We start from the raw sequence: 26,364 nt of genomic DNA on the forward strand, positions 1-26,364 counted from the left end.
ACCCCACCTGTAGCCTGTCACACCTCCATGATGTCACCCTCCACCTCTCCAATCAACTCATCTTAAAGAAAAACTGATCCAGGAACAGGCCAAACATTGTCTACATCCTGGGAGAAGAGGGGGAGGTGGTGGAGGACTTCAGATACGTGGTCCAGAGGAGTTTCTGGCTTCTTCTCTGCCTGATGGCGCTTTAACCTGCTTTAATCTGAGCTGTGTTCAGGGTACAGGGACTGAAGGGAAGAGGCAAAAGCAAAGGTAGAGCAAGTCAAAGAAGACCAAAACCACCCCCCTTCCTGCTGAAACTCAGTGTGTAAAAGTGATAAACTGAATATATTCATGCTTTTTGAGACAAAGTAAGAAGTAATAAACTCTGAGCTTCATATAAACGTATGTCCCATTATTTCTGGACTGCTTTTCAAGGCCTTCTTGCATTACAGTTCCATCTTCCTCATTCTGCCCAGCAGTGGCCCTGCCGGGGTTACAGTGACCAGTATTTGTTGCAGAATTTCGCCCCGCTCAGCAATAAATCAAATGAAGTTCCTTCCACTATTTCAAGTGGTGACCATGTGATTTGTGGGGTTTTGTTGCAATCTGGGGAAGAGTTGCGTTTTCCAAACATCAAGAGTTGCTGAAGTAGGAAGTGAAGAAACTTTAGACTCTGGAGACATCAGCAGACAGCACTATGGCTCAGGTCTCACAGACCTACTGTAACCCGCTGTTTGATATGTCACTGAACAGGAGCGAGCTCTACAGCCTCCAGCCTGATGGTGAGTACCGGGGAAACCCTTTGAAACAACAGGAGCAGGAAATTCATGCTGGAAAACACATATTAACTTTGAAACTGTGCATTAATGGAAGGTCTTTACATCTTGAAATGAGACTGTCGTTACTGGCAGAAAACATTAAACGGCTGCCACTCCTCCTCCTCTACGATTGGCTTTCTTATACGTTATTAAACTATCTTTCCAGACTAATTGAGACTCTTCTAAATTAGAGGAACGCCACTGTCTCTCCAGCTTTCTTACAGTCTGCTTTAAGATTAAGATTATTTTATGATTAAGGCAGTGAGTAGGTCTGTGAACACTTCCAATAAATAGAGTCTAATATAGAATTAAAGTTAATATTTAGGCTGTCATGTTCAACATCTACATGAATATTAAAGTCACCCACTACAATGACTTTATCTGTACTCAGCACTAACTGGGATAAAAACTCTGAGAATTCAGACAGAAACTCAGAATAAGGGCCAGGTGGACGATACACAACAACAAACACAAGAGGTTTTTGTGATTTCCACTTTGGGTGGGAAAAACTGAGAATCAGAGATTCAAAAGAGCTAAAACTAATCTTGGGTCTAGGACTGATTAGTAACCCTGATCTGAAGATAGCTGCCACTCCTCCTCCTCTGTCTGTGGTTCTAGGAACATGAACATTTAAATAGTCAGAGGGAGTTGATTCATTAATGCTAACATGATCCTCCTGCTGCAGCCAGGTTTCTGTAAGACAAAATATATCAAAATGATGATCACAGATCAAATCATTCACTAACAGAGACTTCGAAGGGAGAGATTTAATATTCAGCAAACCACATTTAATAGTTTGGATTTGCTCCTCTTGTGCTTATTGATGTATTTCATTTGGGAGCAGACAGTCATTATGGGGTTAAAAATCTGTTGTGTGAGACTATAACTCTGCATCCTACAACACAATTAAGACTTTTTCAAACTGATCTCTGTGGTTTTTCCCCCTCGGGCTCGGGGTTCAGTCAGTGTTTAGTTGGATTTTTACTGCTTTGTGTAAGAGATCAAACGTGCGCTTCCACTTCAGGTCTGTTTTTAGTCAGTACCAGAATGAATTCATTCTATTTATTTTACACATTTGGGTCATACGTTTGTACGGTAAAGACGTTTCAGTATTACACAGTTACCACCAAAGACCAGTCAGTGAAACAGTATAAAATCACACCTTTACACATACTTATAGTTATCAAGCTCAATGTAGTGGAATCATAAAGATACATCAAATACCAAGACAACAAAGTTGAGGGAGTACTGAGTTATCAACAGTATAAACTGATGATTCAGTCTTTTTCAAACCAGATGTGGATGTGGACACATCACTGAAATAAGGAAACACACACAGGGACAACAAAGTTCAACGATAAATAAGTTACTTACTGGCTTGGATGTGCTGCCTGTAACTCCATGGTAACACAGAAAGTTGTTTGTTTCACAACTTATTGATTATTCTGCATTTCACAACCAAAGCTGGACTTTGCAGGTCGGCATTAATGTGCGATGAGACCAATAAACGGGTTTGTGTGACTTATAAAATAAGGAAGTGGAAAGCTGGGTTCATGTTAGAGTTGAGTTAGAACTGAAGACTTTACAGTTCATTCAAATGATTGAATTGAAAACCTGCTTCTATATTTCAGCCCACAGCTGATCTGTGCTGTTTGCACATGTCCACGTGCGCTTACCTGCTGTTTAAACTTTGCAGGACCCCCACCTTTAGCTCAGTTATGGGGGGGCAGCGCTTTCTGCTGTCCAACAAAGTCACACGTTGATGCCCTTCAGCTCTGCTCATCAGTGGTAAAGCTGGGAGGAATGGAGGGGCAGTAATGACCAGCAGGTGGTAGCCATGCTTCACCTTCCCTGTATGACACAAGCAGCAGGATTTAGCACAGAAACAGGATTACCAGGAGCCACTGACATGAAACCGGCCTCACCACTGTTTTAGTTAGATTTTAAACTCGTAGGGGCACAAAGACCCTGCTGAATGAGCTGTGTCATATACAGGAAACAGTTGATGCCTGCAGTTCTGCAGACACATGGGCTGGATGTAAACCTGGTGACACAGCTGGCACATAAAAACATGGCAAATTAAAAACTGATTTGCTTCAGATCAATTGCAAACAGCCCAGAGGACAGAAAAATAGAGCTTCAGTAAAGGCAACTGGACATCTTGGTCCCTCTCATCTGAGAGTCCTGTTCAGTCCCTGCCAGCTGATTACTGCTGAAGCCAGCCAGGTCAGACATGGGGAACGGATGGTTTAAAAGAGGATTTAACAAGACATTTATGGTAAAGTGAAAAATAAGCAGCTTTAAACAGAGGTGTCCTCAGGTATCACCTACTAAACACTTCACTGGTGGCTTTACAGCCCATTTCCAGGAGAAAGTCTGTCATTTCTGTGTTTCCACACTCGGAAACGGAAGGATGAGGTTTATGTGGTGGTGGTGGGGGGGTGCACCACTGTTTGATGCCCACCAGTGTGGTTGGCTCTGGTTGAGCTGAGCATAAACATGGCACCTGTGAAACACCTAAAGTTGTTATTAACACCAAGACATTATACCAAGAAACCCACTCATTTCCCCTGTGCTGCACTTGGTAAGAAAGAGGGAACATTTCCATTAAAGTCCTGTTCAAGCAGCTCTCAATTAAAGGCTCACCTGTGCACCTGAAAGGTGATAGAGGGACGATGACAGGAGAGAAAGTGGATGAGGGGGTGGGGGTTGAAGGATGAGCAGACCAGGGGGCAAAGAAACCAACACACACTGTCCTGAAGAGGTGAGCTGGGTATAAAAGGGGATTAGAGGAGTGTTAGAGGTGTGAGCCTGAACCTGAAGCTGGCAATAACTTGATAAAGTAACAGATAATTGTTCAGTCTTCTTGTTAGCATCAGGTTCATGTAATCTGAGCTTTCCTGGCCTGAGCCCCTGATGAACTGAGACACTTTCTGTCACACTGAATGATTTCAGTTTGCTGCACAAGCGTTTGCAGATTCTGTTGTTTTAAATGCATCTCATTTGTGTTTCAGACCGGAAGCCAGCCAGGCCCAGGAGTCAGTGGTGTTTTAACGTGATCATCGTTTACATCATCTTACAGACAGCTCTGAATGCCTTCCTCATTTATGAAGGTACAGCAGAGACAGAAACACTAGGATTATTTCAGCAGCATTTTATCTCAAACCTTTGGTAAATGTGACCTGAATGATGCAACTTACGAGTTCTTTTCTCTTTTGGACCCAGTTTTCACGCTGAAGTCTTCACTAACTAACCCCACACAATTGCGGATGATGACAACTCAGGATGATGACAACCTCCAAACTCTTATCCACAACAACAGCCAGGAAACCAAGACCTTGAGGGGCCACCTGTGGGTGCTGCAGAGTCAGGTTCTGTTTCTTTTTGAATCCCTGAGAGCAGCTCAGTCCGTTACGCTGCGTCACGTGAAGACAGCCACCTCAGTATCATGTGCACAGCACAGAATGATCCCATTTATGTGACTCACTGGAGGAAACCTTTGCTTCCTTTTTATCTGGTAGATGAGTGTTTGTGCAGAGAAAATATCTGAGCAGCTGCTCTGATCCTGTAACTTTCTCTCCACGCTATCACCAGACCAGCCTTTCCATAAGGTATAATCCAACATGACAAGCGGTGCCATTTCCCTCGGCCTCAGCTAAACTTTGCCTCAAACACTCGCTGTGTTGGCATCTGTCATTCAAGCTAAACTTTGCTTTTCTAAAATTTGATGATGAACACGCCAAAGATACTAAAGATATTAAAGGAAGAAGCTGTGTAAAATGCACTGATGTGTAAACCCCATTCACTAATATTACATTCACAGCAGAACGTAGAAAAATGTTGAAAATGAGACATTTTATTGTTTCATGAACAATATTTGCTCATCTTGATTTTACAATTTGTGGTGGAGAGAACCCAGCTGCGGGTCAGCAGATTATTAGAGAACTAAAACCAAAAACACAGCAGAACCACATTCAGTGGCACAAAAACCAAAGAACAGAGTTCAGACTATATCCAGAGGGTGTGGCAGCGAGGAACTGAAACCAGGGAGATTAAATACTGACTAAAATCAAGACGAGATTAATACAAATGGAACAAATCCTGGAACCAATCATTCAAGAACACAAACAGATCTTAAACAAAAGCCAACCAAGAACAGAGGGCAGCAGAGAGAAATCTGTGGACAAATCAGGACTAGAGAAACAAAACAAATGACTTGATAACTGACAAGAACACGGGACAGAAACACCAAAACCTGGAGAAGCACAAACCCTTAAGTGTGATGGCATCCTTTATTAATGTTGTCATTAGAAATAAAGAAAAACTGTGGCAGATACAGCAGCTAAAGCCAAGCATGTGAAGGTTCAGCTGCAGAGAAAACATCGATCAGAAAAACCCATCAGCTCCCTGGTTCTGACCCGCTCGCTTTGCTCGGTTCTGTCTTTGCAGTTCTTTAAATTCATGGAGAAAATCCGATGGTGCCCATTGCTCCCTGTGCACTGGGCTGTAAATCAGAGTAGACTGGAGCTGTGGATGATTCCTGTAATAAAGCTAATGAAACGTGTTTGAATACTGCAGGAAGCATTGGATTTACTAACAGGAAGCACCGATCGTCTCTGACCCACAGATGAAGCCTCAGTCAGCTCCTCCGCTCTGTTCAAACTAACCTGGAAATAAGTTCTGCTCAGTTTGAAATCATTTCAGACCCAAATCCTGCCAGTTTGCAGCCTGTAGTGTAAAAAAGGATTACGCTGCTCATGGATCGGTTTTACAGGTCCCTCAGACTCCTCTTTCATCAGCCTGTACAAACATAGCTGTGCGTGTCCAGGGCTCAGACAGAGGTTTGTTTTAATGACAGCTGTTGCATCCCACAGCGCTTCTCTTCTGGACTTTTATTGTCCAACCCTCGGATTTGTTTACTGCAGATCCATCTGCTGCATGAACAGCGACACCGACCATGAAAACTCTAAAAGCTTGATGTATATATCTGTCAAAAAAGTTCTCTTATTCTTATTTGTAGAATTTTTTAAGCTCAACCAAGTTAGATGGAGACCATGGGGGTCAGTTCAGATTCTGTCTGGGTTACTCCAAGATCTACTCCCGTGTTTTCTTGGTGTCATGCTCCTTAAATGACTCTAAAAAGGTCGGATTACTTAGCTTGACAAGTGCAGCTTGTTGGGATGGAGCAGTTTGTTGGGTGAGAACATAAAACCAGGTGTTCTGGTGCGCTGAAACTCTTTGGAAACGTTTAATGAGAGAGTTATTATTCATGATGGGCTCAGATCAGAAGCCACATCCTGTTATACTCACGCTGAACAGAAGTTCAGAAGAGCTCGTGAGTAACTGTGAATGTTAGTGTTTCTTCATTAAAGAATCATTCTGCCATTTTTCATCCTTTCAGTGGGGCCTTAACTTACTTTAATATCACATACATGCTTCTCCTTCCAGGTCAGAAACCTGTGTGGTGAGGATGGTCAGCTGGACGGGCTGAGGGCTGACCTGACCCTGCTTAACATCAGCAACCACCGCCTGCAGAGCAAACTAACAGCCATCAACCTCACAACAGGTACATGTACTGGGTTTATGCATTTAGCCTAAAAGCAGCGGTTACAGGTAGGTAAGGCCTTATGTAAGATATAGGGCGATAGAACTAAGTGGTGCGTCCAAAAGACAAAGAGTCCCGCCCCTCTGAGCATCAAGCTGGTGAGTGGACCCAGACCAGGGGAGATGTCATGCTAAGCCCGGTGATGAGATGGGTGGCAGGTACAGAGAGGACACATCATCACACAATCAGGCTGTACAGCATTATGTGTGTGTCCTCAGGACCTCCCGGGCCTCCAGGCACAGACGGGCTGCCGGGGCATCCAGGGGCACCAGGAGAAAGAGGCAACAAAGGTGAGTCAAACTCACTGCAGCATCAATCATTCGTTTCCGAAAATGCACCAAATGACAATGTGATGTCTTACAGAGCGAGAGCTCAGCTTTGCCGTCATGATTTACTCTCTCAGCTCTCACACTGGCCACCACAAGCAGCTGTTTTCAGGAAAAAACCTCCTCCAAAAGCTTTTAAATGCCAGAACAGGGTACTTAGTCTTTTCACATCGCCACCAAACAGATGATCCAACACCTCCGCGGTGCTGGAATCACTTCTTTTCAATGAGACCACAGCCAGCAGCACAGCAGCTGTTAGCATGGATCTGACGTGAGAACGGTTCAGACAGAAAAGACTCCAGCGTTATAGCCTCACTCCAAAGCTCTGCTGGTCTGCACGCAGCAGGGAGTGTCACCCTAACCCTGCATCGATGGCTGCTGAGACCGAGCTGATGGGCACGATTTCTCTCCTGTGTGAAGTTAGACTTTTTCTGAAGCTGCCAAATGACTGAGGTCGATGTTTCCCAAAAGGTCACCCCCCCATTTCCAGCCCATGAAGGCCTAAAGAAACAGTGAAGAGCAACAGCAGCATGCACTGAGCTGTAATAACTTTGCTTTGACATTTCTTTTGCTGCCCACAGTCAATGATTCACTCACAGTTTGACACAGCACAGGACAAACAGATAGAGGACCTGGGCTTCAGCCTCCAAACTTACTGTTGATAACTTCAGCTCTTCATGTGAGGTTCTGCAGAGCTTAGTTAGTGGAATCTGCCATTTCAGCCCCAAACATAGTGATTATGTCTGCTCATTGATAATACTTCCTGTAGCCTAACATGGGGACCAAAGTCCTGATTATCGGTTCTGAAGACATTACGAACGCCATCACACCCCACCTCGGACCACTTCCCTCCAACATAAAGCCCACAGCTACACGTTTGGGAGTTTCTGTGACATACAGATGTGGTAAGACCAACCAGCACATGGTGGAACATTGCTGTGGTGCTTTCTTCTTTCATTCCAACGAGGTATTTGAGTTTCTAAAGCTAAGTGGCTCCTGTGTAAAAAAGAAGGGAAGCAACAACAGACAGGATTTACCCCTGAATCAAACAGTCATATCTAGATAAAAGGGATGTAGCAGGGTTAGTCATCATTCTACCTGCAGGAGACAACGGCCAAAACATTGGCCAATCAGGGAGAAATTCTGCGGGGGAGCAAAGCTAAGAGCGTTCATTCAAATATATGGAAGCAAACAGATGTGGCCAGCCGGCCCTCTGTGGTACAGTCCTGGGTTGCCACTAACTAGCTAACTACCACAGCACTGTGCTCCCTAGAATCAGTACAATTTCTATTTTTTCAGGTGACAGTGGGGTGGTTGGACCTCCAGGACCAAAGGGTGAAATGGGACTCAAAGGACAACAAGGAGGGCCAGGTGCTGGTGAAGTTAATGAGTTTCATTATAATCATGTGTCACATTTTACTGTTGTTTTCAAGGCTGCCCGACACCACGTGTGGAAAAAATGAACTGTATTAAATCATAGAACAAGCTTACAACGACTCAGATGAAGCCTGAACTAAATGAAAAACAAGATGGCCGTCAGAGCCTTTTAAACCTGCGTCTGTCTCAGGCAAAGACTGCAGCTTTGGTACTCAGAAGAACATCTAAGAGCATGTAGATTTGATTTGAGAAGAACCTCGAAATCTTCACTTGAATAACTAAAAAGTCCCACTGAGGAACAGAGAAAACACGTAAACTTGTGTGTGAAATGTTTCCAACAAACTAATTCTGGCTGAATATGTTTTCTGTGAAAAGTTCCCATGAAAGTGCACGTTTCTTCCACCAGGCCTCACAAGCTTTGTCTGTTTCTGTGACAGTTCACAGGACTGATTTTCAGTCATACGTTCAGACACAAGCTCAAATCTTTGCTCTGTCACATCGACTCTACATGCTACTACAAAGTATATGAACCTGCCAGGTTGGCAAAACGCTGCATGTGTTCAAAAGTAAACGCTGGCGTTCAGTCCACCAGTTTGGTGTCTCCGCAGCCTGCACAGATAAGCTGAGCTGACAGGACACCTGTCTGTGCAGGCTGCCCAAACAGGTAAGGCGTGCTGGCTTTTGGCCCAGCTGGCAGTCAGTCCACCTCCTGACTTTAACAGCTATTGGATGGATTGCCATGAAATCAGGACCCATGGAGTTTTTATGATACCTACAATATGTGCCATTGTGTTTGAAATGTTACTCTTAGATAGGCAGACATCAAATTTGGCTCAGTTGGGCACATTGTTGGAGCATTTGTGGCCAAATCGTCTATGAACAAATATTCATATTTGATAAATGATGTTTTTTGACCACTTTTTACGCACAGGGAGGTTAAACAGCTTCATGCTTATCCAGGTGCAGTTATGAGTGTTTGGGACTATGTTCTTTAACCCTTTAATGTCCCCGCAATAACACTCTCAGTCAATGCTGTTTTTCTTTTATTTTCCCTCCTAATGGCTGTGGTGGTGCTATATATGCTATGTTATCATTCATTCAGCACCACACAGCTGTGGTTGAGATGCTTTGGGTGTGTTTATGTCCTGAAAATTGAACATTTGAGGTTTTTTCCACAAAACAGCAAACTTCTCATGGCTTCGGTGTCTGACTCATTGCCAACTTCCTCATTAAGGGAAAGTGTCTCACTGAAAATGTACTGCCCTGCCCACATGTTCACTCCACAGTTTTCTGCTATTCTCATATTGTAGAGTCCAAATAGCAACATAATAATCATCGGGGCTGTATGTGCAAGTATGTGAACAGGGTTTAAACAGATTTTGGTGGGGCAGGGGGAGCTTTGAAGTGGGTTCCTCTGGTCGTTCTGTTGTCCTCGAGGCTACAAAGGTTCAGATGAATGTCAGCACCCACACTAACTCTGAAAGGACAACGGCAAGTTGTAGAAGTCAGCTATCTGTGTCTGTGGCTGCGTGAGAAAGAGTTGGTGGTGTCTCCTGGGGTTGTTCATGTGTGGCTGTAGGTCACAGGAAGCAGCTGTTTATTTTCAGAGTAAAAGTCATGTCTATCATACTCATCTAACCCTTTATATGGTGCACAAACCCACCACCATATATACAGTGTATTACACATTAAATAGGATGCTGAGATTATGATGTCCATCATAATGTTTGATGGATGAATTCTTAGGAAAACAGCTTTTATAAATTTTGTAAATTATACGTCCTCAGATAAAAACGTGACCCTGCCTGGTTTCACATCATGTTCCAAACAATGTAAAATTAACTTCTTGAGCTGTGAAATGGAAAAATTATCCAACAAGGAATGCAACATTTGAGTTTCTCTTCCTCTTTTAAGCTCTCATCATCAGTATTATTGCTGACATGCTGTTGTATGAGGGAAAGACTGAAGATATTTCTCAGTTTATATTGTACAAACGTGTGTGTGTGTGTGTGTGTGTGTGTGTGTGTGTGTGTGTGTGTGTGTGTGCACCACTGCAGGTCCCAGTGGTCCACCAGGGAATCAAGGACCATCGGGTGCAAAGGGAGAGAAAGGGGATCCGGGGGCCTCAGGTAAGAGCTTCCTGCACCATCTTCTCACCAGACCTGACTACGTGAAAACAAAGAACAGCTGAGATTCAATGAGGGCTTTTTATGTGGGTTTAAACTGAAGTTTTTAATCATCAACAAGTTATTTTCTTAATAATCTATCAGGGAGCTTTCTACTCTGCTCAGGCATCAACTCCTTTGCTGTAACAGAAAAAAAGAGCCCTGTATATAAACTGCGTGCACATGCTTCTAGTGTTAAAGATGCACAGAAACAGGTGCACACACAGTTTGATACATGAGGATATTTCAGTTTGTATGCACCTCTTTCAGTATGAAAGCTCCAGTCTTCCATAAATGAAGTTTTAACGCTGTACTTCCAACTGTTGTCCCTTGTATCCTGATTACAGGCCCTCGTGGAGAGAAAGGCGACACGGGGCTCTCTGGCCAGAGAGGTAACAAAAATGTTTCCATGAAATACTACATTCATCCTCAGAGGGAAACTGTTTTGTTACAGGAAGACGAATCTATTTACTGAAATCAAAAATTTAATAAATATATCAAACAGAGGCAGCTCCACCCAACTAATGGTTAATAACCTGCTGCTGTACAGCATGGGAGCTGCTGTAAGGCACAATTCAAAGCCAATTGCCCAAGTTAACGTCTACCAAGGAGATGCTCTGCATCCCAGCCACATGATCACAAAGGCAGGTTTGGATACCTGTTTCAAAGTGGAGCAACCATCAGCCACCTCCTCAAAATGACAAACAGAACAAAATATCGACCCATTGATCCACCTCACATCGGGATGTCTTTCAGACTTGGTAGATGAATCCGGACGAATTATATCAAAGAAGGGCTGAAGTACAAGACGGCACCACAGCAGATGTTCAGGACAGCCACAAATACCTTGGGGTCCCACGGGCGAATGGCAACCATGAGGAGGCCACAAGGAAGTCAGCCATATCCAAGAACCTGCAAAGAGTAAGACAGGTCCTGAAGAGTCAGCTAACTGGGAAGAACTGAGTCCAAGCCATCAGATACCCTGCTGGCATGAGCCGCATTCGGACAGAGAGTTCTAAGAACTGTTCACCTCGAATTTAGTTCTAAGACCTGTCCTTCCCCAGGGGAACCGTTTCATTTTGCATTCGCACATGAGTCGGGGGCCTCGACAGGGACTGATGTGACGCAGCCGTCTGCCACAGACGTGTTACTTTAGCGCCACTCAGCAACAAAACAGAACCCGGGAAAAGTAAGGAGAGAAGAAAACAACAGCACCAAGAAGCTAACATGGAGAGCGAGGAGGCCACCGTGTTCATGGTCTGCATGAAGGTGATATTAATCATGGACGATCACATCAGGCGTCTCAGATGGAGGCTGGAAGAGCGCACAGCGAGAGTCAGGAGACGGAGAATCCAGCAGCGGGCGATACTTCTTCCTTTCATGGAGGAAAGAAGGAGAGCAGAGCGCCGCAGACAAGGGAGACGAAGTTTAACTTATTAAACAGGCGTCGGTTGTGTCCGCGTCGTATGAGTTTCAGACAAGGGGCGGAGCTACCAGCCACCAAACACCTCCGTCATGTTCCTGTGGAGCCCAGAAAAGACCCTGAAGGAGCTGAAATGGTTACAGGAACTGAGGGCCGTGGTCCTAGTTCCTGTATGTCCGAAAGCATGAAAAAACGTCCCTATTCCTGAAAAGGTTCTAGGAACTGCAAAAGGTTCCTACAGTGGGAATGTGCCTATGATAACCTGACCGAAGGAGAAGATAGAAGCCACTGATATATATATAAGAAAAAACAAACTCACAATACACGTGTTTTAAGTGTTTTACAGAAAGTCAAGCACCCAGAGATTGTAAACAGAGCAGGGGGGTCCAGGAGTTATGAACATCAGAGCCACTATCCAGGATTAAACAACAAATATCCAGAATACATCAGGAAGATGGCCCCCAGTGATGACCCACCAAGTGAGTGTCTCAGGCTGCTGAAACCCAGGGGAGGGGAGCAACCATCATGGAGGGATAAGCTTCTGCAATACCACTGACAGATTGAAGAAGTGGATGATATTGAGAAGGTCTATCAGAGTTTAGAAAAGGCTGGTCTGAAAGACAGCACAGAGGCCCTAACGATGGCAGCTCAAGAACAGACCAGAGTCGACCCCACCAGGCGTAGGCTGTGCAAAGAGGCTTCTGAGACAGTCCAGCACATAGTAGCAGGGAGTAACCTGGAGCCGTAACCGAGTGTTGGGAACAGTGTGCAGGAACATCTGTGCTATGGTCGACAAACTACAGAAGAAGGGAGCCTGGATGGGTGTAGCAATGTTCCAAGTGACTGCAACATCAAGAAGAAGGAACAAGAGAAGCTCGAAAAACACCACAGGATGAAGGAGGAAGTGAAGGCAGCAGTGGTAACCGGAGCACACGGGGCCGAGACCTCCAAACTGGGAGAGAACAGGTCCCAGGAACGACATCAGAGAGCTCTGTCCAGATGTCTTAACCTGGCGTTAAAATGGTGTCAGAAGCTGACAGTTAAGTCTCCTCCAAGTGACAGTTCCAGGGTTATAACAAGCTCTGCTGTCCCCTCCTATTTACTCTTAAAACCCTTCATGCTGCCTCTCTCCACCCACGCAGGAGCTGAGGTTGGGAATAAGTTCATGCAGCCATCTGTCAGAAAGCTGCTGTCCCGATATGTGTGTGTGTGGTTATATGAATGCATGTGTGTGTCAGATACATTATGCACTGTTGTTGATTTGTTGTGCAGGAGATCCTGAAGGAGCTTCTGGACTCAAAGGACAAAAAGGAGAACCTGGATATCTGGGTCCACAAGGACCTACAGGTCAGCAGCATAATGTATTGCAATCTAACGGGCCAGTACTCAGTGTCTGATTACACTGATATCCTTTTGTCTTACTGGTTAAGTGGTTAACAGTAATCGTGTCTTAAAGGCCCAACAGCCATCTGACGGAGGTTTATAACCATAGAGCTGTAGCTGCAGTGGGAGACTTTTACATGAACGTCTTTTATCTTCAAGTCCGAAAGAGAATGAGACCAATTTTCATGTTGAAAAAGTCTCGTCAATGATAATCAAAGGAATCTCAGTTTCCTTGGAGAGAGTCCATAAATGTTAGTTTTCAGACTCAGATGTTCCAGAGATGTGTTCATAGCTCAGAATAATGCACATCTTGTGTTGTAGTAGTTCAATGATGACAATGGATGGAAAGTTGCTGAATCATTGTCCAGGAGTCTGATGCATATCACTGTGTCTGTTCTATAAGATGTGACTTCTTCTCTGGTTGAACATGAACTCATGAGCTCATCTCCTCTCAGTTTGGAGACCTTTAGCGCCTGTTAGCAGTTAGGATTTGTTGCCACTTCACCACTTATCTGAGCTGTCAGTGAGCTAAACAAAGACGAGTGAGCTGTAACCTAAGATTTCATTTTCTTGTCTTGTCAACAGGTGCAAGAGGACCTGAAGGTTTCAATGGAACTCAAGGTGAGCGCATACAGTAAATCTGTGTCCAAATCCAAAAATCAAATGGCATGATCTGAATTCTGTTATTGGACTTTGAGCTTGTTTGCTTTTTAATGTCTCTTTTGTTATGATTTAGTGAAATATTTTATACTGTACGTTTGCATTTACATTTAATTCAATTCATTAATTTTACTGTATTTTATTTTATTGTTACGTCATTATAAATGATCTCTGATAGTGATAGATTAACGATGACGTGCTCAGAATGACCACACACTCTATGTCTCCTCCACAGGTCCTCCTGGACCACCGGGTGCCAAAGGAGAAAAGGGAGAGCAAGGGAGGGATTGTAAGTGTGCACAGAACATGTATCATTCACAAGATGCTGAGGTGTTAAAAACGAAGAAAGAGAACAACCTGATCTCACAGAAATGCAGGACATTTGAATGGCCGTTGTCACAGCGTGTTACATGCTGGATGCACACATTTGCCTTCAACTGAGGACCAATAGCCTTCTGAGGAAGATCCCAAAAATCTTCTTTTTGGGGGAGGAGAGGATGGTGGGGATGTGAAATCATTACATTGATTCTGCATCATCTTTTTCTCTCAACAGGCAAAAACAAAACAGACATTTTCCGTTGCTGTTTGGTTTGATTTATGCTAAATAAAAACTGCTAGATATTATCTTCATGCATTTGGCAGATGCTTGAGGGTCTTGCCTTATGACCCACCTGCTGGAGGTAGTACCTTTCTTGCAGGGGATTTGAACCCAGGTCACCTACGAAAGGTGGTAATCATACCACTACACTATCCAGTCCCCATAATAAACATATAATGTGATAATATAATGATTACACCACATGTTCGCTGTGGCATCAAGTTTATGCCGTGTGACAGGATTGATTTTTCTCCAACATCTGGTATTGATGATGGACAGCTGCGTAAAGTCAACACATCTCAAAGATTCTCTGTGGGTTTCAGGCTCAATGAGAACCACTCTTTCACGGCCCCACAAATCCAGGCAGTATCATCTTGGAATAAAATCAAGAAAAAAAGATCTATTGATGCAAAAATCTGCTCATTCAGTACATTCAGGTTGTAAAATGAGCTGAACGACTGAAGCAACCCTAGATCATTGAGTTCAGTCCAGATGGTGGCTTTTTTTTGTCTATGTAGAACATAGTCTGTCTTTTGGGAGAAGACAACACCTCTCCCCTGAACAAATGAAGCTCCGAAGCAGTGGCATGAAAAACTTCTTTAGAGTCGGTGGGGGACTGCCTCACGGCAATGTGTAAGAATTCAAAAGCTTTAACTGTGCATGGCTTTGAATGGCTGATAGACGGCTGCCAAATGTGCCATTGGCTCTTCCAGCAGCTCTGACAGGTGCAGACATGGACTCTAGGTAGGGAACCCCGTGGTTTCTGGAGTTGGAGCTGCTGCAGATCATCCTCCAACACTGGTTGACCTGACATTGGACCACTGCCAGTGGGGACTCCCCATTGCTGAGCTGTAACACCTCATAAGCCTTGCTGTTTTAGACATGCTCCATGTGTTTCATGTTGACTATAAGTAGTATATATAGGATCCAAGCGTGCTGATAGGCAGTGCATTTCATTTGATCTGAGTGTTCATAATGTTTTGGTTCACTCTCATTACACATTCTAATTGCTCTGAACCTCATCATCTGAAACTCTGCGCCTCCACAGTGAATGTGCGTCTTGTGCCTGGAAAAAACCGAGGACGAGTAGAAATTAAGTACAACAACGTCTGGGGCACCATTTGTGATGACAGCTTCGGCACTACAGATGGCAAGGTGATCTGTAAGATGCTGGGCTTCCAATCCGTTCTTTCCACCTTCACTGCCGCCCCAGGTAAGAAACCTGCTTCACTGTCAGATGTTGGAGCATCTTAGGTCCATTTGTATTCCCTGAGCTTTTCAAGTAAACTGTGTTTATGTTTCTGTATTTAGCTTTTATCCAAAGCGACTTACAAATGAGGATATAACATTACAGCTAACATCAAAGCTAACAATTAGCGACATAGAAGGAAGCCTCCTGCCAGGCTCTGTCAGAGGGGAAGATAGGGTAGAGATAGGGTGCAGGCACAGAGGGAAGTACAGAAAGAGAAAATGCAGTAGAGGGAGTAGGGAAGTACAGGGTAAGCGCTAGGATAGGAGATAACCCATGTTGGATGTTAGTTTTTATAAATGTCAACATTACTCTATCATATCAGTTTCCTACATTCAGCAGATATTTTCAGAGGGTCCAGCTATCCATCCAACTTCCATACCCACTTAATCCTGTTCAGGGTTGGGGGTGGAGCCTATTTTTAGCTAATTTGAACCGTAAAAAACTTATTTTAGTTCAAACTTTTTGTAAAACTCTTTACAAGTTTTTAATTTAGTCTTTATCAATGATACGTTATTATCTGATATCTCTATGCAACCTAAAACAACAACATATTACTTTTCCCCCACTTGCAGTGAAATTATTCCAATCTGTTGAATATTCAGATAACATCCACATATCGGGACATAATAAAAAACTGGGTGCTCATACAAACACACCACACCAGTTTCCATGCACAGTTCTGTATGTATAGATAAGGTATGAGAGTGTTCAGGTGAAGTCTCCAGCAGTTGGGAAAATGTCTGGACAAATTAAAATGACAGATATTCTGTCTCTCCACAGAGGTTGTTAAAATAATGTTTCTACTCCTCTTACTGTGACATGTCTGTGAATGATCACAGTAACGGTCACAGTTAGCCTGATTATCCATAAGGGTTTAGTTTAACAACAGAAAGCCAACCCAGACATCATCTTTTCCAAGTGACCCTGCTACTGGAGGCAAATATTGAATCCATATTATCCATAACATTTCTTCTTGGATGCGCTAAAACCTACTGAAGTCATGGATCTTAACACAAGTTCAGCCACAAAAGCAGTTCAAGGTTCTTTATCAAAAGCAGAGGATCACACAAAAAGATAAACCAGGATCCAAACTGCTTGGCTGCACCATTCAAGGTTTAACACAAGCAGAGGGAGCAAACTGCACACCAAGCTGCAGCTGCCCCCTAAATGAGTCTCTCTAGGATCTTTCATAGAAGGGGAGTGGGCCATCAGCTGTGATTGTAGGAGCAGTCTCGAGGCCAGTCCAATGGACTCTTGAAGAAGGCGGGCACAAGGGTCAAAAGAGCCAATCCTTGCTGGGAGATGACGACTTTGCATGAATGAGGGAGGCTGAATTACATCTTCAGAAGCCTAGGGCCGTAAAATCCTGAGGCTGGTGTTGAAGATGCCATCATCTACATGCTTCAACAAGCCCACTCTCCTCTGGACACAACAAACAGCACTCTGAGGATCATGTTCTTTGATTTCTCCAGTGCTTTTATTCATTTTATCCAGCTGTTATGTAAGAAGCAGCAGAAAATCCAGGTGGATGCCTCCACAACCACCTGGATTGTTGACTACCTGACAAACAGAACACAGAGTCCGAGAAGGTGGTCAGCAGCACAGGAGCACCACAGGGGACTGTACTCTCACTGTTTCTCTTCTCTCTGTACACCTCAGACCTCCAGTATGACCCAGAGTCCCGTCATCTCCAGAAATCCTCTGCTGACTCTGCAGCTGTTGGGCGTATCAGTGATGGAGGCTGAGTACAGGGAACTGGTCGATCCCTTTGTGGGAACAATCAACTCACCTTGAACACAAGCAGAACAGAACATATGATTGTAGAGTTTAATAGAAGCTGGAGTGAGCCAAACACTGTCTCCACCCTGGCAGAAGAGGTGGAGGTGGTGGAGGTATCTGGGAGTTTACTTAAACAGCAAACTGGACAGGAAATGCAACACTAAGACTGTCTACCAGAAAGGAAAGAACAGACTTCCATCTTGATCTCATTCTTTTTATTCAGACGTTACATAACTTTCAAGACCACAGATATAAACTGGCCAGCGATTTAATTTGAATGGTCGGAGCAATGCCTCATGGGAAATGTGACCTGCGTATCGCTCTGCATTTATCCAATGAACGTAGGGAGATGAATGAGTGGCTGTCAGAGAGAGGAAGAGGGCAAGGTTGAAGGAGCGGATTTTCTTAGATTCGAAGAGGAATGGGATTAGCGTGTTTGCTTTTCTCTGTGTTACACCTGATGGAGGCAAAGAAGAGAAAGGAGAAAGGAGAGGCCGAAAAGGCCAGAATGAAGAAGAAGCGGATGCTGGAGGAGAGTGCATCAAAATGGTCAAAAATGACATGATTTTCTTCAGTCTTGATTATATTATTCCACTGTGTCTCTCCACCAAACCTGCTGATTGTGGGTGATGTGCACAGTGGTTTCTAAGGTCTATTCTTAAGTTCTTTGTCATCAGGAATATACCATTGTTTACAAAGTGTGTCCCATTATCACTGTAGATCTTTTAAGGGATTCCAAATCTAGGAATAGCTTCTTTTACCAGCGCTTTTGCTACTCAGAGTGCATCTGCCTCATTGGGTAAAAACATCTATTATCACCAAGCAGAACCGTTTCCCTTCACATTTATTCAGTTCAATGAAATCCACACAAATGTGTTGAAAAGGGTACGTAGGTTTTGGGAACTGTCCTCGTCTTGGTCTTATATTGCCCTGTGGATTGTGTTTTGCACATATTAAACATGTTAGACAAAAATTCCTTGAGTAATTAAAAAAACCATACGCTGTAAAAACCTTATTCATTGGTCCATGGCTCGATACTGCAGCGTATCTAAAAGAGCTTTTTGGCAGTATGGGTTTCCCTTCAGGTCACTCATTTAAGTTTGACTGTACATTGTAAATGGCATCTGTATTCTGCCATTTCTGTCTTTCTGTTTGTGTGGCTGCTTTTTGCACATCACATAACACTTGATGGTCTATTCCTGTGTGAGTTTCCTCTTTGGAGAGGAGATTTTCTGCTGGTAACTGAGCAGCTTTTTTTGCTTCTTCATCTGCTTTTCTTTTACCTTTTGAGACAGGATCAGTGATTTTAGTATGTGCAGCACATTTACACACTGCTACCTTAGTTGGAAGTTGAATAGCATCTAATAATGCCAAAATCAAGTCTTTATGGTTTATAGATTTACCTGTGAAGTTGTCATCCCTGTTTTTCCATTGCTGTGAAAAACATGTACAGCTGAGAAAGCATACTGACTGTCAGTGTAGATATTCACAACCTTACCATTTCCTTATTTACAAGCTTCAGTTAAAGCCACCAATTCAGCTGCTTGAGCAGAGAATTTCTTTGGTAGTGGTTGCTTTAAGAGAACTTCAGTTTCGGTTACCACAGAAAAAACGGAAGCATTTGTTCCATCAGGATTCTTCCTGCTTGAACCATCTACAAACATAGTTATTTCTGCATTTTCATAGGGTGTATCAGTCAAATCTGGTCTGGGTAAAACACTGATAGATATTTCTGCCATGCAATCAGGAGGCTCTCCATCCTGTGAAGTAGGCAGCAGTGTGGATGGATGTGAGGTGTGGCTGTGAAAGGAGAACAGTCTTGCAGGAGAGATGTCGGAAGATACAATATTTTGTTCTGCAATAATATCACAGCCACAGCATGAGGTGCTTTAAGTGTTAATGGGTGAAATAACGCTATAGCTGCTGATGAGAGCACTGCCATAGAGGCAGCTACTACTGCTTGAACACAAGGTGGCAGCGCTCTGGCCGCTGCATCTTATCTGGAGGAGTAGTAGGCTATTGGTCTGGTTTTACCCCATGTGCTTGAGTTAACACTGATGTCATATATCCCTCTTTACAATCCACTGTTTGGACAAAGGGTTTTGAGTAATCTGGTAATCCGAGAACAGATGAACTGACAAACAGCTGTTTTATTCTGTTTTATTCTCGTCGGCTTCTGGCGTCCACACTAAAGAATCTGTAGCAGCCAAAGGGGTGTCATAGATCAAGGCAGATAAAGGGCTGTAAGGAGGGCATAATTAGATATCCAACTCCTGCAAAAATGGCTCATTCCCAGAAAAGACATCATCTGTCTTTTTGTTCTCGGTTACGGTGCTTGTAAGATTGCTGTCTTTCTGTCTCCATCTAAGTGTCTGCCTTCCTGTGAGAGACTGTAGCCGTGGTATTTAACAGCAGTTTTCCACAGTTGTAATTTGTTTTTACTGACCTTGTGACCCTGTTCCGCTAAGAAATGCAAAAGCGCTAAAGTGTCTATCTTACAGTCCTGCTCTGTCGGTGAAGCCAAAAGAATGTCATCCACATATAACAATATTTGGCTGCCATTTGCAGGACTGAACTTGACTAGGTCAGCTGACATTGCTTGGGAGAATATTGTTGGTGATTCACAATTCACATGGATCTGGGTGCACAGGTACAGAAAATAAAGCATTACTAATAACAACAACAGAGAAATACTTCACAAATCATTTAACAGAGTATTTGGATCCGGTACTGTGGGGGCCCGTGGCACAACAGCTTTATTAACTGCCTGCAGATCCTGCTCCATCCTCCAGCCGGTGGAGGGAGGAGCCTTTTTCACAGGAAACAATAGTATTACATGGAGAGTCTGGACATTCTGCTTCAACACCTGCTTTAAGAGAAGCCACTATCGGACCTATGCCTTCCTCAGCCTCAGGTTTAAGTGGATTTTGTCTTTGATGTGGCCTGAAAGAAGAGTTATAGAGACAGGTTCAGCATCTTTTATTGGATTAAAAGGTGTGTGACCACAAGTGTTCTGGTACCCCTTTTATTTCTGCTTCTTCACTTTCAGTGAGAGTAAAAATGGATCAGAATCTGCTTTGCTGTTGCCAGATCTGTCCTTGTAAGTGTACATTTGGTTTTGCATCCGTGGTCCAATTTAATGGACTAGTATATGCATCCAGTTACTCAGAATACTCTATTCCTGGCTCCACCTCCTCCCAATCTGAGGCTCCTTCACATGCAGTCACAAACACACCTAAACGCCTCCAGTGGTCGGCTGTGGGTTTGGAGAGTGACACATGAGGCGCATTCCATGATCTTCAAAACTTTCTCATGCTGGGGAGAGTAATTCAATTCAATTCAGTTTTATTTATATAGCGCCAGATTACAACAATTGTCAACTCAAGGCACTTAAGTAATAAAGTCCAATTCAAGCCAATTGGAATTCAATTCATTGTAATCATAATCCAATTCATTCATATAGAGCCAATTAAAAAAATTATATCCTAGTTAAGGAAACCAACAGATTGCACCGAAACTTGTCTTCAGTCCAATCTCCCGTCCTGAGCCTGAGGGACTGTGGAAAGGAACGACTCCCTTTAACAGGAAGAAACCTCTGGCAGAACCAGAACCAGGAAGAAACCTCTGGCAGAACCAGACCCAGGAGGAAACCTCTGGCAGAACCAGAACCAGGAAGAAACCTCTGGCAGAACCAGGAAGAAACCTCTGGCAGAACCAGACTCAGGAAGGGTGGCCATCCGCCTCGACCAGCTGGGGTTTGAGAAGACAGAAAAGAGGGAAAAGAGGGGGAAAAACACCATAACACCATTCAAAGGATACCTGTTGGAACAGGGAAACACAAGTTAATAACCACAATAATGTCACATGGACATAAAATCAATTTTGAAATTAAACAGGGGGAAGAAGAGAGCAAAGTGAGGAAAGGTGTGACAGATGAGGTCCCCCAGCAGTCTAAGCCTATAGCAGCTTAACTATGGGATGTTTCAGGATCACCTGAGCCATCCCTAACTATAAGCTTTATCAAAAAGGAAAGTTTTAAGCCTAATCGTAAAAGTGGAAAGGGTGTCAGCTTCCCGGACATTTACTGGCAGCTTAAGCAGCTAGCTGCACAACATTTCTCATATGTTTGTGTCAGGCCCTTGAGTGTATTTGTAATACATAGTGCAGTGTAATTCATCTGGAGACCTGAGGGTGAGCTCTCCTGAGACGTGTTCTTTTGCCTTCTTACGGAGAGGAAGCGTGATAGCGCTGGGGCCTGTAGACACAAGATCCAAACTATACCTGTATGAAGGTGGTCTCATGCTGAATCATTGTTTGAGCGGACTTCATTCGAACTACAGTTAACCCTTTTTCTTCTGGAACTATTCTTAGCTTCAATAAATGGAGTAAATCCCTTCCCAGTAAGTTACAGGGACACAGATTGGACAAGACAACCTGACAATCAGCACTCACTCCAGTCTGTGTATCTGTTCCTGTCAAGAGTTTTGATAAACGCTCAGGATGGCTCTTACCATTTGCTGATTTGACCCAAATCATTTCCCTGGAACCCTCAACTCTAGGAATATCATCAGGATGGATTACAGTTCATGTTGCACCTGTGTCGCATAGAAAAGTTACTTCTGTTCCTGAAACATTCAATGTAATAAGTTCAATTCCCCCTAAGTTCAACACTTCCTCTGGCTCTTCTGCTTCTATCCTGGCTACATGCTCAGCTCTTGTTTTCCCCTCATCTAGTCAGAACTGACCCATCTCAAATTCTTCCTCTCAGTCTTTTCCCCTGCGCCTGCACTCCTTTGCCCAATCCCCCCTCTTTCCACACAGATGACTCTTCCTGATCTGTCTCTCTCTTTACCTCTTCCTCTGCTCCTGTTTTGGTCTGTGTTTTCTTTCCCTTCCAACAAAAAGTTTAGTCCTTTCTTGCTTTTCTTTTTGTTGTTAAAGTGCTCCTCTGCATGTCTGGCCCAGTCCCTCAAACTCACCATGCGTTTGGTCACAAAGCTGCTTATCTGTGGCAAACATCCCTTAAGAAAGGCATTCTTCAACTGCTGTTCATAAGGAGAGTCATTATCTCCATCATCAGATTTACTCCACTGTGGATGTCAAACACCTCCTTGAGTCTCTGATGATATAGATCTACATCTTCCTTTTGCATGCAGCTGTTAATCTCAGTCCAATCAGCACACTTCGTATATCTAATTTGGGTTAGTTTTGCACTATGGAAATGCTGTTTTTTTTAACACCAATTTGTTTTAACATTCATAGTATTGAATCTTTCAGTTGCTGTATAGTTTTGTAGTTCCTGCACTTTTACTTTTCACAAGCGTTTTGCATTTATAGTTGTGTTTACACTCCACACAGGAGATGTGAAGTCTTTGTACTTCCATACAGTCCAAGATTGAAACAAGGAGGTCAAAAAACAGGCAGGCAAAGGTATCCAAACAGGGCAAGATGGGTCATTAATGCTAGAGGCAAAAGTGAGAAGATACTGCTGGAATTGGACTCAGATAAGCTGCCAGGGAAGGTGTGTGACGGGGAAAGACAATGAGACACAGGTGAAACACATGAGGGCGCGGCAGGTGCTGATTACAGGAGGAAGTAAAAGTGTTCAAAACTAAACAGGAAATACGTTTACAAAACTGAAAACCATAAATGAAGGGAAAAAACATAACTTAACCAGCAGAGCTGGATGTGACAGTATTTATGTTTGTTCCTGCAGGACTGAGAGCTTCAGGAGGGCCTTCGTCCCCACAGCCATAAGGCTTTTTAACAGTGACCGCTGACATGTTTTTTCTCACATTTATTCATTATTTTTATTATTATTATTATCGTTCTAATATACAATCATTGTAAATATTTTAATTGAGCTACATGACAATCTGAATTTCCCCCATGGGTGATGAATAAAGTTTTTTTCTTCCATTCTATATAGTCTGTTATATCCTATATGTATGTTAGGGACTTTCTGCATAACTCCTTTCTGTTCTTAGTGCCACTGTTACTTCTATCTATTGAAGTGTATTTGTCTTTATAAGGTTCGATGGAATTTTTTCAGCTCAGATTTTCTTGTTTTTATTTGATCAAAGAAGGTGTGTGATGAATTAATGTCTGTGTTATACTGCTGTCTCCCTGTAGGAACTGGTAAGATATGGCTGGATGAGCTGAAATGCACAGGAGCAGAGTCTGATATCTTTGACTGTCCACACAATGGAGTTGGGATTCACAACTGCAATCATGACGAGGACGCTGGACTGCACTGTATGTAGGCTGAAAATGGAAGAAAAACTGGATTTCTGCTGTTCTACACAGTTTGGCTTGATAAACGCACAGTGAGCATTTGGATAACATGTATATTCACACCAAATACGGCCAGTTATATGCACTGCAATATTGTACCTAACCAGGGGTGAGAGTAGTTTTAATTCTTGTACTATTACATGAAATCAAACGCACCGATTCCCATAGCAACCGCTGTGTTTCGGAAGTAGACGCGCATGCGCACTCCGGTCGTTAGCTCAGAAGCAGTTTCTTTTCCGAGCTGTTCTGCATCATTAAAATTGAACAAAATAACACGAAACACAACTGCTTACTCTCCTACTGATTTTAATTGGGACATTTTGCACCGAACCGTACCGAACCGTACCGGCTTACGTTCACCCCTGTAGCTAACCTACCCACCGCACCAGTCCCAGAGTCAGTAATTAAACAAGCCACCACCTTTTTAGAAGACTGAGTTGCACAGTCAGCAAACAGGTTGATTTTACAGTTATCTATAGGGTAGCTGTTAATGGCTAAAGCTTTTTCATGGCTGAAAATGTTGGAATCATAAATCTCAGGTGTTTTAAGTTTCACTGTTTCAAGGAGAAATAACACACTCAGCTACATTTATGTAAGAGCTTTAATACTAAGTTTATGGATTTAGGTTTTAAAAAGCCAAAATGTGAGTGATGCAGAGGGATATCATAACTCTAGAATAACCTTACAACTTCCTCAAGTACAATGTTAGTATTCTGTTCAAATATTAGATTTCACAGAGAAAAATACTTCCATAGCTGCAGTTATGAAGGCTGGACCTTGGACTGTAATGGAATGGGTTAACGAGGCAGTGCTGCCTCTGAGTGGTTCTTCTGCTGCAGTTTACACACAGACACCTTTCAGAGCTACGGTTTCCTCAGTATAGCAGAGGAAACCTGCTGATGGCTGGCGCTGACGCTACCACACACTGTCTTTACTGCCCATACAGACACACACATGCACACTTACATGGAGGACAGAAGCAGAAGCTGGCAGTGCTACTAATGATGACGCAACAGATCTCATCACTTATTCATAAACTGCATGTGAATTCAATTCAGCTAATTCTGATGTCATTACATACTGTAAAGCTAAAACTCGAGCGCTAATAAAAGTGGAATAAGATGATCCAACCTTTCTGTCTCTGCTGGTTATTCTGCCTTTGGTTCTATTGATGCTCTGTCGTTTTGCTTTCAGCAACCCTCCTCTTCTTCCATTTGGCCTCTCTGTCCTCCAGCAACATGCACTTTGTCACCTTAGTCCATCACACGTCACAATAGATGATTTCACAGAGGTCAGTGAGGATGAGGAGGTTGCAGTCAAGGACACGAGTGGAGCTGAGGGATGATTTTTGACACAGCTGGCTCAGTCACAATTTCCCAGACACCCCCAGGAACATACTGTACTACAAACACATTTTGAGTTCCCCGGCAAGTGAAATCACATTCAGTCATTATGAGGCATCATCTAACAAAACCTTCAGTGTAACTGCTTTACCTACCCTTTATGTGTAGTGAGATTTTACACCACATCTGTGCATGTGGAGTTATCAGAAGAGGGTTTTTTACAATGGTGAATAAAGATTAAATGTACAAGAAAAAACTTAATTGTTGCGATATTTAGGCTGACTTTCACTATAGTTCTTATCAGCAGTGACTTACTGCTGTAGAGGGTCAGACTTTCTTACTTGGAGAAGTGTTGTGAACTGTCTACAGTTATTTTACAGGCACTGAATATTCTACCACTTCTTGAAAAATGTCAGCTCATCTTGAATGTGACGGCAGCAACAAGTCTCTAAATGCTGGGACAGCTCCATGTTTCCCACTGTGCAGCACCCCCCCTTCTTTTAACAACATCTGGAAACATCTGGACCTGAGGAGAGCAGCTGCTGGACCTCTGGGAGAGGAATGCTGTCCCCTTCCTGTCTGATGTAGGATTCCTGGGTCTTCATGTTGTCAGGTCTGGACTGCAGGCAGCTCAGTGCAGCAGCCGGACTCTTCTGCTACGAAGCCGTGCTGTTGGAATAGAATCGATCTTTATTTGTCAGTCTATAAAAACACAAAGTACGATGCAACAAAAATAAAGTGCATATACCAGGGCAAAAAAGGATGTAAATCAAGGAGGAAGTGCCTCTGAAAGTGACAAAATATAGATAAATAATACAAAATAAGTACATAAATAGATCAGCAACTTATAAAGTCAGTGGAAACGTCACACAACCCCATTACTTAGGCCCACACATAACTTTAAATGATACTGCACAATTATTAAAAGGATGGTCAAGTTTTTGGTTTGTTAAGTGCACTTCAAACAGATAATGTCCAGGGTGAGGTGGATCCCACAGGATGTTCTGTGCTTTATTATTCAGGTGTTTTACGGATGCAGTATAGTATAGTTATCTCTGACAAAGTGCTTCAGAGAACATATGGAGAATAAACAAACAGTAAAATAATAGTAGTAATAGTCCAACTAAAAGCAGTGACGTCTCTCTGGAGCTCCTTTCTGTCTCCTGCTGTACATCTGGATGTATGTCCAGATGTTGAGCAGTGGTGGAAAGACACCAGCAGCTGTTGGAATAGATGCAGGACGTGGTTTAACTTTGTCCTGCTGAAATAAGGCCTTCCCTGAAGAAGAGGTCGTCTGGATGGGAGCGTTAATAAACACTCATCCACATTGGATTGAATCGCTCTGTCTTTGTTGAC

General features: G+C 43.3%; 1 protein-coding gene across 2 annotated transcripts; it reads left to right on the forward strand.

Moving 5' to 3' along the window:
- The first annotated feature begins 503 nt into the window (after nucleotides 1–503).
- Nucleotides 504–25,062, forward strand: marco (macrophage receptor with collagenous structure). Of its 2 annotated transcripts, none has more exons than XM_072397797.1 (13): nucleotides 504–767; nucleotides 3,818–3,916; nucleotides 4,029–4,174; nucleotides 6,252–6,369; nucleotides 6,627–6,698; nucleotides 8,034–8,105; nucleotides 10,169–10,240; nucleotides 10,624–10,668; nucleotides 12,972–13,046; nucleotides 13,668–13,703; nucleotides 13,978–14,031; nucleotides 15,389–15,553; nucleotides 23,504–25,062. In XM_072397797.1, the coding sequence occupies exons 1-13, from the start codon at nucleotides 683–685 to the stop codon at nucleotides 23,632–23,634; spliced, it is 1,170 nt and encodes a 389-aa protein (XP_072253898.1). In that variant the 5' UTR covers nucleotides 504–682; the 3' UTR covers nucleotides 23,635–25,062. The 2 variants fall into 2 exon arrangements, with proteins under 2 accessions (XP_072253898.1, XP_072253899.1); XM_072397798.1 differs by having other exon boundaries at nucleotides 12,975–13,046.
- The last annotated feature ends 1,302 nt before the right edge of the window (nucleotides 25,063–26,364 follow it).

This window comes from Leuresthes tenuis, unplaced genomic scaffold, assembly GCF_036924035.1.
Source record: "Leuresthes tenuis unplaced genomic scaffold, fLeuTen1.0.hap1 SCAF_12, whole genome shotgun sequence".
Lineage (NCBI taxonomy): Eukaryota > Metazoa > Chordata > Actinopteri > Atheriniformes > Atherinopsidae > Leuresthes > Leuresthes tenuis.

Coding starts and splice junctions, on each gene's coding strand:
- marco (XM_072397797.1), top strand. CDS start 683: ATGGCTCAGGTCTCACAGACCTACTGTAACCCGCTGTTTGATATGTCA. Junction 3,917..4,028: donor TGCCTTCCTCATTTATGAAG/GTACAGCAGAGA, acceptor TTTTGGACCCAG/TTTTCACGCTGAAGTCTTCA. Junction 10,241..10,623: donor AGGGGATCCGGGGGCCTCAG/GTAAGAGCTTCC, acceptor TCCTGATTACAG/GCCCTCGTGGAGAGAAAGGC.